Here is a 15,606-nt window from a genome sequence, read left to right as displayed (position 1 = left end):
CACCCCCCTTTCTTGAATCACTTTCATTTCTTCTGACATGGCTTCTTGCCAATGTTTTACTTCTGGGGTTTTCAAGCATTGATTATAGTTTTGTGGAATTAGCACTTCTGACAAATTTGCCTCTGGCTCGGGTTCCATTTGTTCCTTAGGAGAATTAAAAATATCAAACAAAGGATTATAAGGTACATTTTTACTTTTGAAATCAAATAGTTCAGGATTGTAAACAATGTTATTCTTCTTACAATATTTTTCTACATCATTGGGTGACCTTAACCTGGTTTTATTTCCCTTTTCATAGTAATAGATATCAGTACGGTCCCCTTTCTTTCTTTTTACTGCATCCCTCACCCATTCAATTTCCTCACTAGGGGTGGGAGCCTTTCTTTCATCTATCTCTTTATCTAAGAGAACTTCACTAATAGGTTTAATAAAAGAATAATCATCATCATTGTCTACATTCCCATTCAAGTTTGATTTCCCCCAAATTAAATTTTCCCTGAAGACCACATTAATAGTTTCAAAAATTTTCTTTAGCTCTGGGTCCCAAATTCTGTACCCTTTTGCTTGGGTTGCGTAGCCCACCATTATGCCTTTCTTACTTCTCGAGTCAAATTTCTTTAGGTTTTGTTTTTGCATGCCTCTGTAGGCAATACATCCAAACCTCCGGAAATGCCTTACTGAAGGCCTGTTTCCCCAGAACAGCTCAAATGGGGTTTTCCCCCTTTCTTTTAGGACTGTTCTATTCCTAACATAATTAAAGCATAAGGCGGCTTCCGCCCAAAATTCTTCCCTTAGTCCAGAGTCTTTCAGCATTGCCCTAACCCCATTCATTAATGTCAAATTGTATCTTTCTACTACCCCGTTCTGTTCGGGAGTATAAGGGTTGGTTCTTTCTATGCTGATGCCTTCTTTAATTAAGTGGGTCTCAAAATTAGAATTTGTGAATTCCCTCCCATTATCAGACCTTATGGCCAAAATTTTCTTGTTGAGGGCTCTCTCTACATGCCTCTGGTATCTAAGGAAATATCCAAAAGCTTCATCTTTTGACTTTAGAAAGTAAATAGTGGACTTCCTTGAGAAATCATCAATTATGGAAAAAATATATCTTTTCCCCCCTAGTGACTCCACCGGAAATGGCCCTGCTAGATCCATGAAAAGAAGCTCAAGTTGTCTTTTAGACCTTATCCCTGGAGTGGGCTTAAATGAACACCTTCTTTTCTTTGCAATAATACAAGGCTCACAATCTGGCCGGTTTCTACTTTTTATATTAAGTCCTTTGACACAGTTCTTCTTTTCAGTTTCCAAGATACTGTCATAATTAATATGGCAAAACCGTTCATGCCACAACTCCAGGTCTAATCCTTTGACCTCGGTTACATTTACATTTGCTGGTGAGTCACTACTTTGATTACTTAAAAATGAAGTGGGTTTTACAAAATACAATTTATCAATTAAAAATGCAGAAAAAAGTTTGATACCATCATTATTAAAAATACATATTTTACCAGGATACCACCTTAATGAAAAACCAAGACTGTCTATCCTGGATCCGGAAAGCAAATTTCGTCTAAGTGTTGGAGCATAATAGACCTCATTCAATGTGATGGTTACTAGCTTACCATCTGTTTTAATTTCGAAAACAATTTTTCCTACCCCCTCGACTTGACTATTTACATTGCCCACAGCTACTTCCATTTTTGTATTTTTAACAGGCCTCAATTCACAAAACAAGTCCCTATCTTTACAGAAATGTGCCGTGGCACCTGTATCCAGTAAAAATACTGGTATTTCCTCCTTCAAATTTGTGTTGTTGGCCTGCACTCCTGATATTTTACTGATGGTGCAAAACATTCCAGCCTTAGGGGGATTACTTTGTTTGACAAAATTACGATTACCTTTATTTTGATTAGTTGGTTTTCTGCTCCAACACCGAGCCGAAATATGCCCCTTTTTCCCACATGTGAAGCAAACTCTCGTTTCAAATTTATTTACATTTTCAACTTTCCGCCCAGTCTGGTGTTTATTCTGAACTGAAAAAGCATTAACACTTGAACTACTATTTCCAAAATTTTCATTTCCTAAAAATTTTAATCTCCCCTCTTCTGCTAAAAGTTCATCCAAAACATTTGAAAAGTTAAATTTACTTTCATCCCATCTATAAATATTTTGTACTATTCCCCTAAAATTTTGATCTAAACTACGTATTAGTTGAAATCCCTTTAATTTCTCATCCATTTTATAGCCATTCTCCTCCAACTGTCGGAGCAAACACTTCAATCGAGCCGCGAACATTCCAATAGTTTCTTTTTCATTAATTCTGCTAGAAAAAAACTCCTCCCACAATCCGGCAACACGGGCTAAAGACGGAGGTTCAAAATTCAATTTCAATGACGTCCATACAGCATATGGATCGTCTAAATCATCTATTAGTTGTTTTAACTCATCCTCTATGTTGAGGTAAATAATCGCCACTGCTTGGCCCCTCCGTTTCTTTATTTCTGCCGAAATACCTTCTTCTAATTTTGTTTGGGTTAATTCCCATAAATCTCTTTCTATCAGTACCATTTTCATATTTTTCGACCATGTTGCCCAATTGCAGGAGTTAAGTTTCTTAATGTTTCGATAGTCCCTTTCCATTATTCTGAAAACTTTTGCAAATTTGTCTCCAACCAAAATGACATTCGACCGAGCTCTGCTACCACTTTGTTGGCATAAATTAAAGTTAAGTTTAAAATCCAGAAGTTAAGATATTTAAACTAAGCCAACATTAACTGGCCGTGTAATGTCAAGTTGGAGACAAGCAAAAAACATGTTTCAGAAAAATACATTTATTAAATATGACTAGAATAACATCCCCATAAAATACACCCCCAAAATATCATAACAAAAGTGGTTCCAGAATATAAAGAAAAATGTCACCAAGATGTCGATGCAGTCACTTGCCACTCCGAAGGATCAGGTAGAAAACGCACAAAAGGTCCGCCGAATCACACTTCAGGAATGTCCGGACTGAACAGGCAACATTACACAATACGTAGATCGGTAAACATCACAGGTAGACACGTGGAACTCACATCCCCGACATTTTAATTGGCCGGACACAACACAACAGGTTCTTCACCTGGACTCACTAATTCCAGGACTTGGAAGATTAAACATCACATACCACAAAAACCCCCGCTAGCATCGCGGGGAAAAACCCCCCACACGTGAGCCGGACTAGGCTTCACGATCAGAACCAACCACTGGGGATCGTTGAAAGAAGAAAAACGAGAGAGAGATCGCTGCCACTCGCCACAATATATACGTTTTATCAACCAATGAGATTCCATGCCTCGATGACGTCACCACACTAACTTCTACTTCGACCATCACTCATTTGCATATTCCACTACCGCGAATATTCGTACTCCTCTCCATAGCACGTGCGGTCAACAAGTGGAATTAATTCGAGTCGATCAGGTGACAACTCAACTTTTCTGAATCGACACATCGAGACATGCAATCTCCGATGGTTTCAGTAAACAGTCGCCATTAATTATGGCGTGGGGGAATCGTCGATTGAAGTGTTAGCACCAACTAGTTGACAGGTTCTACTTTTACCAGACTGGGCTTAAAGTAGGTACACTTAACTTTAAATTATTTTCTTTAAATTATCGGCTGTGGACCGAGAATAAAAACTAAATAAAATAAAATAATATTTTATGCTAACAGTAATCTCCCAATAGCTCCGCGGCAAATCGAATGTTCTGGAAGCATCCAGACTGAGCTCTTACGTAGGCATATCTGGCATGACATGCATTGAGTGCGCTGTATTATATAAGCGGGGGGAAATGAGAAGGAGATCACTTCTTCTGCCCGCGTTTCTCATTTTCGACTGACGATGGTCGTATTTTTTGAGAGGATCGTTCGCTGTTGTGGCGACGTCCTGCACTTAGGGGATGGCTTTTAGAGTTTCGCCATGAGAGTTAGGGACTTAAAATTTTTGAAACATTTTTAGGATAAGTCAAGTTAGGGTGTCAAATGTGTTTTTGGAAGATGTTCTTTTGGAACATGAAGGATGATTTTGAGAGTTGAAATTCCTCATATTTGTTTATACAATTTACTCATGTTATAGTTTTGTTTTTACAGTTGTTAATTATAGGATAATTATAAATAAAATGATTTAGCCATACAACTTGAATTCTGACATTTCATTCACTTGATAGCTACAGAAATGTGAAACAGAAGGCATCTGCTAAACTTGGTGTTTACCTTCCTTGCGGGAGTTAAACAAAATTTGTTAGGTCAACAAGAGAGCCTTTGAACCACTCATCCAGAACCCCCCCCCCCCCCCCCGGGAACCCGAAATGTTTTGTGACGTAAAATAGAAGAAAGTTTTTTTTTTTCACTGTCAAATGTCAGAAAAGGAAAATAACAAAGTTTTTCCATTCTTGATTTTGTAACTACAGTCGACGCTCATTATAACGACCACACATTATAAAGACCGTCCCATTATAACGACCAGTGGTAAAAGTCCCAACTTTGTTCCTATGAACTCTATGTTAATTTGCTTTCATTATAACGACCTTTTTGTATCGTCTAATCCAATACAGCGACCGAATTCAGCGGAAGCTATTTCTGGTGTTCTTTCCAATAAACAAATTTGTAGCTTGAAATGACTTTGATTATTGTTTATGGACATCTGCCTGAAGTTTTCAATGTCAAATCGAACTTTGAGAGGGGGTGCGCGTAGATTACCATTTATCGCAGCTAGTACAAAAAAAAAAAAAAAAAATGGGAGGAAAAATCGAGAAATTTCCAGGTTCCTAAGAAAAGGGAGTTGACAGATGTGTTGGTAGTTTGGTGTTTGAATCTAGTGGTTTTTAAAATTTGGGGTTCTCGAGGGACTTTTAAATGCTTCTTTGAAAAGCAAGAAAAACACAATTTATCACCTATATCTGAAACAGAAAATGATGTTTCGCAAAAATCACTTCTGTCAAAACGGCAAACATCTGTCTGGTTTTATCTTCAGAAAATGTTGTGGTAGTAGTAGTAGATTTGCAAGTGTGTAACATTTTCCTCCCTATATTTTCTACTTTAAAATTTGTTTAATATTCTGTCATAATATTTTGCACACGATTTTTCTAAAAAAAATCCTATGATAAAAATAATTTGGGCATTTAACTGGAATGTTTGAAAAAGTACCATTTTTTTTTCGGAACAGCGGGGCATGCATGATGACCGTGTATATATTTTTTAATTATACCTCTTATAACGACCACTCGTTATAAAGACCTTTTTCTCTAGGACGGAGATGGTCGTTTTATCGAGCGTCGACTGTATTAAAATGAGTGAACTACTTGAATTAATACAGAAAAAAGCAATTCTAGTTCTCATTAACTACAAAGCATGTACAGTAGGCGCCGCTTAATGTGATCATGGTTAATGTTAGCATTCGCTTAATGTCATCAGAATCACGAAGTCCCGGAACACTTGTATGTTAACACACATTAAAAAAGTCGGACATTGTAATCGGCGTCTTCGTTTATTGTTATCACTTTTTCATAAACTTTCAATTTTTTCCCCGTTTTTGTTCCTCAATTAACAGAAATACATAGGCAAACCCTGACGATACTAACTTTCTGTGTAGCTTTTGTGGTTTTCAATAGCAGTTCAAAATTTTTCTAGGAATGAAGCTACAGAAAGTTCGTCCCCAGTAAACACAGACTCCTCCTAAGAAAACTTTCTTTTGCGCCTAAAAAAATTCAGTCGCTGAACATGTTGCAGGCATTGATGTAGGACCTCCATTGTTGCCATTACTTTGTAAACAACTAAAGAATTGTGTCGAGATTGAAAACAAAGCGAAGTTAAATTAAAATCTAAACAACAAGCAAAACTATGCTGGAAAAGATAGAAAAGCCGAATGTGCTTTGAAACTGGTTTACGAATGTCAGGGAAAACGGTCATATTTTACTTTACCTGTTACTATGTGATTAAAAATTGAATAATTTAGCTTTAACGTTTTATATAATTCCGGTATTTCCATTCTGTCAATTTAATAATTTATAATTTAAAACTGCGTTTAGTTGAGTCATTGTGGTTTAAATTTGAGGTTGCCAAAATAAATGCACCGTAATTGGAAAAAAAATCATTATTTTGTGTCTCCTGGATTCTTTTCGGTTATTATTATTATCAGTCGGTTATTGTTATCAAATTGTACTTGTCCCAAAGTGATTACATTAAGCGGCACCTACTGTACTTGAAATTGAGACACGAATTAGGACTTCCTGCTTTCTTTTCTAATTCAATTCAGGGCCAAGGCAGACCCCTTGTCATTTTTGTACTTTTGCTCCCCCCCCCCAAAAAAAAAAAAACTCTTATAAAACTTACACTACATCGATTTCGAGCCATGGACTCTCTTTCATTTTCTGCACTACTTGTTATTGAAAAAAAAATGTTTGTTTTGAGAAATATTTCATTATATGATTTTTAACTTAACATAATAATTCATAACTTAACATAATAAATTTAACTAATCATTTGTTTTTAGTTTAAACCAGGTGTGTCTTTCCAAGTTATAATCATTTTGAAAGACTGTGCAATCAACACCTGGAAAGTGCAAATGAAGTGCTTTATAAATAACTTCAACTGTTCTAGAATCTTCGAAAATTATTTAAGTTTTTGAAATTCCTTGAAAAGTACTTCAATTTTGTCTCTTATCAAGAAAATAATGTATGAATTGTTCAAATGGCCAGAATATTACTCTTAATCTCTACACCATTTCTTTTGAACTATTTTGTACAATTTTTACTATAAGGTTACTATATACTACTTTTAATTATATTTTATTATATTAAAATTTTATATTAAATTTTTATATTATATTAGAAGCCGATATGAGCAAGTAAGGATGTGTTTCTCTTTTCTCCTCCCTTGCTTTTCCTCTCTGTCGATTAATGGCAACGATTTGTTGAACAAGCAATTTTTATTTTGATTGATCTTGATTTGCAAAAGAATGCATAACTTTTAAAAGGTTTTTTTTTGCCTATTTTTCTTCATATTTTTGTAGTCTCAATTACCCCCATATAAGGCTTCAAAGTACAGATTTTTATATCTGTTTTCAAAAATTTTCTTGGGGGAGAAATCCCCGGCCCCCTGAAATTATGGATACTTTACATCCCACTCTCCTATTATCTTTACCACTACAAGGATGAATAAAAAAATAATAAGAAACTAAATTTAAAATAAAAACAGCGGGAGCATTCAAAAAAACAAGACAAAACATGAGAGCTATATCAGTAAAAAAAATAACACATTCAGCAGGAAATGCTCTATGTGTGTGTGTTAGGGGAATGTGCGAATCCGGGTCCTTCCCGAAACAAATTCCTGGATATTGCCTTGCGCTGATCTGTAAAACGTAACTATCTATAAACCACAAAACTTTTCAGTAGTAAACAATAGCAGAGTCGTAACATAACCTTGAAATCAGAGAATTCTCAGGAAGTTTTAATTTCTGGTAACAATCAGGAAACTGTCAGGTGATTTAAAAAGTTTCTCCTTATATCAGGCAAAACACGCTTGCAGTCTCAAGGGGTACAAGGCAAGGGCACCCATATAAGGGGGCAAGGGGGGGCTCGAGCCCCCCCCCCCTTTGAAATTAAAACTTCCTTTGTTTTGGTACTTTTTTCTTTGCAAAAATGTAAAAACGTTTATTCTCCGGCCATTAATGAATAAGTTATTGAAAATGACATATTTTAATGACTCTAGTGTTTCCTGAAATCGGTTTCCATGGAGAAAATATCCTCCTAACCGATGAGGAAAAGATCTGAGCCCCCCCCCCCCTTACAATTTTGCATATGGGCGCCCTTGGTACAAGGGGTACCTCTTTTATGTGTGAAGAAGGGAGTTTATGAAAAACAGATACCAGGCTATTCAAACATTGCTTGTTGCCCTTATTCGAATGATTTTATTTATTACTAGCGGTAGCCGCTCTGCTTTGCCCGTAGTAGAAAAATTAAAAGGTCATTTGGTTCACCTGTATATTTACAAATAATGGATGATGAATTTCTCGCCAATTTGCTATGTTCATCGCCCATTTTGTGATAATTTGCTCGACCACGTTGTGATAATTTACTCGTCCATGCTATGATAATTTGCTCGATAAAATTTCTTAAAATTGGAATAGCAAAAGAGCAAAATTGAATTTTCAAAAAATCGCTTCGAGGTGCTCACTTCTATCCTACAAACTAACTTTGTGCCAAATTTCATGAAAATCGACCGAACGGTCTAGGCGCTATGCGCGTCACAGAGATCCAGACAGACAGAGATCCAGACTTTTTCAGCTTTATTATTAGTAAAGATTTCCTCTTCTTATGTAAATAAAAATATTCTTTGTAGTCCAGAAACTCATCTGCAATTAATTTTGCTAATTTTGTCCTACAAAAATGTTGTTAGGGCTGGTTAAGAGAGCAGAGAAGTGGAAATTGATGTAAATCTAACAACTGAATGTTTTTTTTCCTTAAGATTGTGATGCATTATGTGCACAATAACTTTCCCCAAAGAAACTTAGACATGAATTAGAATTACCTTATTTATCTCGAGATATTTTGAAGTGTCACAAACACTTGGTAATAGTTTCATTAAACACGTGTGACTTGTTTAAGTAAAACAATTGGTTTACTAATATCTAAACAGTGAATGCATAAACTAAATGGTTACTGCTTTTGCTCAATAATGTTACATAAACAAGAGTACAAAGTAAAAAACATGATTAAGTTCTGAAAATTTTGACATTTCTGCTTTTTTTTTCTTTTTTTTTTTTTTTTTTTTTGTAATTTCTGGTTTTGGTTCCTTAATTGAAAAATAAAATATATAATAAATAAACCATAAAACATGACCCCCCCTCCAAAAAAAAAAACTCCTAATACCAGGGAAAATGCGTTTGCAGTCTCCAAATCGGCTAATATTGGTATTTTTCTTCCCTGAATTTTTTTTTTTTTTCATTGAGCGAAATGAAAGAAATATTGGTTGTTTCTAATGAAGCACGTTAAACGAGAAACAAAATTGGGAAAAGTAGTATTGTATTTTTGTGTAGTCTGCTTTGTATTGTCTGCTGTGCAGAAAATAGTAAGTTGAGTGTGAAACTAATAGCAAGTATGGAAAGATAGCAATTTAATTACAGGATGAAAAATCATTCAAGTGCAGTACAAAACTTGCAAAAACAAAGAAAAAAAATTTGCACATGTTTGAGGGTATAAGGATTTATCCCTTTTATGTGTGAAGAAGGGAGTTTATGAAAAACTAGCACCAGGCCATTCAAACATTGCTGGTTGCCCATAGGTTTTATTTATTACTAGTGGTACCCGCGCGGCTTTGCCCGTAATCGAAAAATTAAAAGGTTTTTGGGTTCGCCCGTATATTTACAAATGATGTGTAGTGAATTTTCTCGCCAATTGGCTTGTGCCCACGTTACGGTTCCACGTTATGATAATTTCGTATTTCGCCAGTTTGCTTGTGATCATGTTACGGTTCCACGTTATGATAATTTCGTAATTTACTCATCCGTCTTATAATAATTTTGTTCTTAAAATTGGAATAGAAAAAAAAACCACATCGAATTTTCGAAAAATCGCTTCGAGGTGCACACCGCCATGCTACATACTAACTTTGTGCCAAATTTCATGAAAATCGGCCGAACGGTCTAGGCTATGCGCGTCAACAGAGATCCTGACAGAGAGAGATCCGGACAAAGAGACTTTCAGCTTTGTTATTAGTAAAGACTTCCTCTTTGTCAAAAATAAAAAGATTATTTGTAGTCTAAAAACTCATCTGAAATTATTTTTGGCCAATTTTGTCCTACGTTGTCTTGTCTTTCATTGTAAATAAAGTTACTTCTTCATATTCTACCACAGTTTATTATTCTAAATGAATAATTAAGACATCGCATGAAATATTTAATAGTGGATTTTTAAAAGCTAATAGTAGCCAGTTAAACCCTTCAGGACAGCAGTCCGCAGAAGATAGCTCTCCCTCAGGATGGCAGCTGTTACACACGGACTGAGCACAGGCCGGGGCAATTTCTCCCGCTAAGCCTAAAACGCAATTTCGGAAAGTACGCATACATAATAATGGATAAAATGTATACTTTAAGCAGAAATAAAACCATTTTTTAATATATGATAAAATATATCAAAATTTCAATCACAACAAATAATTGATATTTAACAATAAAAATGCAAAATATATTGTTTTTTACAATAACTAAAAGTACCAAAATTAAACTATATTTTCTACAAAACAGGAAAAATATTTATGCTTAATATTATGAAATACTTGAAGAATATTGTAACAATTAATATTTTAAAGCCGCATGATACAAAGCACAGATAAATGCGCATTGAGCATTTTACACTCATACGTAGTGTTACGTCTTTTATTCTGCTTTGAGCAAGTTACACATCTCCGTCCAAGTTCTTTCCCTTCTTTATCAGCGTATGATTTTCAGAAGTAACTACTGTATGAAGAACTCCAACAAAAATAATTTATAGTTGTTTCAAAGTGACCCAAAAGATCCATAGATGGATCAGTCATAAATTAAGATATTTCCTCCTCGGAAAGATAAAACGTGTTCACCACGGCTACCAAATGAACATAAATGTAAAACCCCTTGCTAGAATATCTCCCCTCCAATCCCATAAAAAATGAACCGAAACTAGAAAGAACCACTTCAAAATGAGTATACGTTTCCCTTCTCACTTGCGAGCACATGTTTATATTTTCTTTCACGAATCCAAGAAATCACAGACACTTGACAGACCCCAGTCTGACGTCAGACAGAGAAATACTAATGCAGGAGGGCAATCATTTGAACGGAACATGGATAAGTAAACGCCATCTAATAGTAAACATTTCGTTCCAAATCCAAAATGCTTAAAAGCGTCGTTAGGCTCGCGGCGTACTACTTACCGTAACAATGCATGGATGCGTCTTTCGTCTCTGAAGATGTTGGATGGGAAGGTATGATTAAAACTAACTCTTACCCAAACAACGTAATACATTTAGCAGAGTGTGAAATTCGAGTTCATGAATCAGTATGATTGAAGACAAATAGCTTAGTAAACATCAATTAATTTATTAAGAGATAAAAACATAGTATATGGCTTTAACAAAAGTAAATAAGAATAAGTATACCTTTATTGCAAACTAGTGGCACCCGCACGGCTTCGCCCGTAATAGAAAAATTAAAGGTCTTTTGGTTCGCTTGTATATTTACAAATAATGTATGGTGAATTTTCTCGCCAATTGGCTTCTACCGACGTTACAGTTCCACGTTATGATAATTTTGTATCTCGCCAATTGGCTTGTGCCCATGTTACGGTTCCACGTTATGATAATTTCGTAATTTATGATAGTTTTTTTTCTTAAAATTGGAATAAAAAAAAACTACATTGAATTTTCGAAAAATCGCTTTGAGGTGCACACCCCCATGCTGCAAACTAACTTTGTGCCAAATTTCATGAAAATCGGCCGAACGGTTTAGGCGCTATGCGCGTCACAGACATCCTATAGACATCCTACAGACATCCAGACATCCTCCGGACAGAGAGACTTTCAGCTTTATTATTAGTAAAGATGCCCCGTTGACCTAGACTAATAAGTAATTATCAATTGACCCGACTATCGTTCATGGGGAACGAAGTCTTCGATGGACAAACGTCATACTACTTCAATTAAAGATAAAGGCTGACAGCCTAAGCTTGCTGAACAAACATCAAGTTGGCTTGCCTGACATGAGCCGACGCCTCTAGGCTGTGCAAGAAGTGAGAGCGAAGATCAACTGATAACAGCCTCGCTTATATTCCGAATCTCATTAGCATATCTTCACTTCAATGCTACCTGATCGTGATCTTCAGTGGCCAAGCCCGAAGCGTGGGCACGTTACGTCACTTGTTCTAGAAGGATCGACGTCAAAGTAGTCACGCCATGGGCAACGCCCACTACACACTACACGTGCCGTTTGTTGCATTGTTAAAAGAATACTCACGTATTGCGAGTGTAATTGTGCCAAAAGTTGCAAGAAAGAATCGATTATGTAAGACAACAAAAGCCTTTATTGAGGCAAAAATGTTATGTAAATAAAACAATTAAAAACATTTGTTAGAATCAAGAATGAACTGGGCTATTGGGTATTTAGACTATTGCACTAAAATAGCAGGAAAAATATTTAAATATTGCACTATATCATACCCTACATTTGCTGCCTAATACTAATCCTGTTTACAACCTTGAGTAAAAACTTTCAAGTAGTGAGCAAAAATGACTAGATGAAATTCAAATCTTATACTACCAACATGGACAACTTGGAGGTAGGCTGAACATTCTACTATCCTTCCATGCCTTACTCACGTTGATACAACTTCCGAACTGGTTGTAAACAAGCCTTCACATGGCTCTGATGACTCACAGATCACATACTTGGACGGAGATCAACTGCCCGATCGCCTTGAACGTAACGGCGATTCCCCTTAAGAACAGAAGTTCAAAACGAAGTGTTCAACGCTCATTGGTCTACGTGTACCAAGTATGATCGATGTAACAGCTTCTGGAACCTTCTACAACTTTCCCGCTCATGAGAGATCGTGGCGAGGGCGCCACCAAGTGGCGAAAACATGGAAGTACGTATTCAAACTTTAACTTTGATGGAGGATGTTTACTGGATGCCTACTGATATAACATGCGGCCGAATGCCGTAAGTAAACACTCAGTTTTTATACAAATCATTAAGTAGTAAGCAACGAGATAAAAATAATATAGGGTGAATATACTATTAAAAGATAACACCGTTCTCTATTCCAAGACTAGTTACGTCACGGATTTTAGCGTTCGTTAAGGAACAATGACATGAAACATGCAAATAGCTAAAGGTTATCCAACATGAAAAATAATGATAAAAAATCTTCGCTTAGATTGACATACTATGTCTATCAGAAGAACCACCTAGCGCTGACGCAAAGACGCGTCGTTTGTACCGAACGGGTTAATTAACTAATACAGTGAAACCTGTGTATAACGATACTGTCTATAACGATAACCTGTCTATTACAATATTTTTTTAGGTCCCGACAGTATCGTTGTAGACAGGTTTCACTGTAATTGATATTTAAGAAGTGCTTGTGAATAAAGAAGCTGGTGAAAAAATATAATTTCTTATTGGTATTGCCGTTATCTTTACTAATAATAAAGCTGAAAGTCTCTCTGTCCGGAGGATATCTGGATGTCTGTAGGATATCTGTAGGATGTCTGTGACGCGCATAGTGCCTAGACCGTTCTGCCGATTTTCATGAAATTTGGCACAAAGTTAGTTTATAGGATAGAAGTGAGCACCTCGAAGCAATTTTTCGAAAATTCGGTTTTGTTCTTTTTCTATTCCAATTTTAAGAAAAAAATTTCTATTCCAATTTTAAGAAAAAAATATCATAAGATGGACGAATAAATTACGAAATTATCATAACGTGGAACCGTAACATGGGCACAAGCCAATTGGCGAGATACGAAATTATCATAACGTGGAACCGTAACGTGGGCACAAGCCAATTGGCGAGAAAATTCACTACACATCATTTGTAAATATACAGGCGAATCAAAAGACCTTTTAATTTGCTATTACGGGCGAAGCCGTGCGGGTACCACTAGTTACTAATAATAAAGCTCAAAGTTTGTCTGGATATCTGGATCTCTGTTGAGATATCTCTCTGTGACGCGCATAGCGCCTAGACCCTTTGGTGGATTTTCATGAAATTTGGTACAAAACTAGTTTGTAGCGTGAGGGTGTGCACTAGAGATGAGTTCGGGCTCTTTTTTGAGAGCCCGAACCCAACCGAGCCCGAGTGATATTGTCTCGGACAAAAATCCGAGCCCAAAGGAAACTTTCTTGTATCAAAAACCGAGCCTTCTACAGTCTGACATGATCTCTCTGTTAATGAAAAATGTTACGTCAAATGTTCTTCATTAACAGAGAGAAGTTTCTAAATTTTCTTAAAATGCTCCACTTCAAATGCATTACTGTATGACATATTGCAATAGTAATCGCAAAAAAACACTATAAATAAGCGTTAATTTATTTATTTATTTGTTTTTTTTTGGGGGGGGGGGTATATTTGACATTGATTGAGCTGATTTAGATGTTCCTTTCATTTTCTCACTGTAAGAAGATGTTTATTTGCTTTGAATTTGTATGGAGATTGGCGATTGAATATCTGTGCTTGGGCCCGAGCCCGAAACCTATTTTCGGTTCTAGAGCCCGAGCCCGCTTTGGGCCCAGGCTGTCAGGCCAAGCGATTTTTCCAAAATTTGATATTGTTCTTTTTCTATTCCAATTTTAGGAAAATTTTACCGAGCAAATTATCACAACGTGGAGCCGTAACATGGGCGAGCAAATGAACATAGCAAACTGGAGAGAAATGCATCATCCATTATTCGTTAATATACAGGCGAATCAAATGACCTTTTAATTTTTCTACTACGGGCAAAGCCGTGTGGGTACCGCTAGTTTCGTATAAAACTGAATGACTTTACTCGTGATGATTCCGATTGTTTGGTTTTCACTTATGGAAATATCCATGATTCATCTTTACTAATAATAAAGCTGAAAGTCTCTCTGTCCAGAGGATGTCTGTAAGATGTCTGTGGCGCGCATAGCGCCTAGACCGTTCGGCCGATTTTCATGAAATTTGGCACAAAGTTAGTTTATAGCATGGGGGTGTGCACCTCGAAGCGATTTTTCAAAAATTCGATGTGGTTCTTTTTCTAACCCAATTTTAAGAACAAAACTATCATAAGATGGACGACTACTTTACGAAATTATCATAACGTGGAACCGTAACATGGGCACAAGCCAATTGGCGAGATACGAAATTATCATAACGTGGAACCGTAACATGGGCACAAGCCAATTGGCGAGATACGAAATTATCATAACGTGGAACCGTAACATGGGCACAAGCCAATTGGCGAGATACGAAATCATCATAACGTGGAACTGTAACATGGGTACAAGCCAATTGGCGAGAAAATTCACCATACATTATTTGTAAATATACAGGCGAACCAAAAGACCTTTTGATTTTTCTATTACGGGCAAAGCCGTGCGGGTATCACTAGTATAAAAATAAAGGCCATACTATTATGCATTTCTTTTTCAGAATCGCCCATGAAATATTATCCCAGTTGCCACTGCTCGGACGATAAAACGGGATACATATGTGATGAGTATTATATGGATCCCCCCTCTTTCAAAGTGGTTACGAGTGACGTTCTGCTCGACATCAGTGGACAAAACGAGCACGAGTACTTTTTGTACACCACCGGAATGTACCGACTGAGAAGGTGAGTGTGGTAACTTTCTTTCGTTTTTCTTGAGGACGGCATTTAAATGACGGCTTAATAAAGGTGGGGGCAGAACTTTTACAGTCTGACCACCGAAGACGTGGAAGCTGACGAGCGACCGAATTAAGGCGATTCTATCTGAAGGAATTTTGCCGGGAAGAAGGGAAAATAGCGGCGGGATCTTGATGCATGTGTTTTAAAATGTTACTAGGTCCTTAATAACTTATTGCATTCTCTAAG

At 36.5% G+C, this 15,606-nt stretch overlaps 1 protein-coding gene across 1 annotated transcript in view; it reads left to right on the top strand.

The window, feature by feature from the left end:
* Positions 1-15,606, top strand: part of LOC129232628 (ATP-binding cassette sub-family A member 2-like) — a 209,429-nt gene that overhangs the window by 150,540 nt on the left and 43,283 nt on the right. Inside the window, exon 32 of the mRNA XM_054866761.1 lies at positions 15,183-15,366. Coding sequence (XP_054722736.1) covers positions 15,183-15,366 — 184 coding nt within the window. The remainder of the gene's footprint in view (positions 1-15,182; positions 15,367-15,606) is intronic.

The sequence above is a fragment of the Uloborus diversus genome, unplaced genomic scaffold (genome assembly GCF_026930045.1).
Source record: "Uloborus diversus isolate 005 unplaced genomic scaffold, Udiv.v.3.1 scaffold_13, whole genome shotgun sequence".
Classification (NCBI taxonomy): Eukaryota; Metazoa; Arthropoda; class Arachnida; order Araneae; family Uloboridae; genus Uloborus; species Uloborus diversus.
This window is presented reverse-complemented; position numbering and strand designations above follow the sequence as displayed.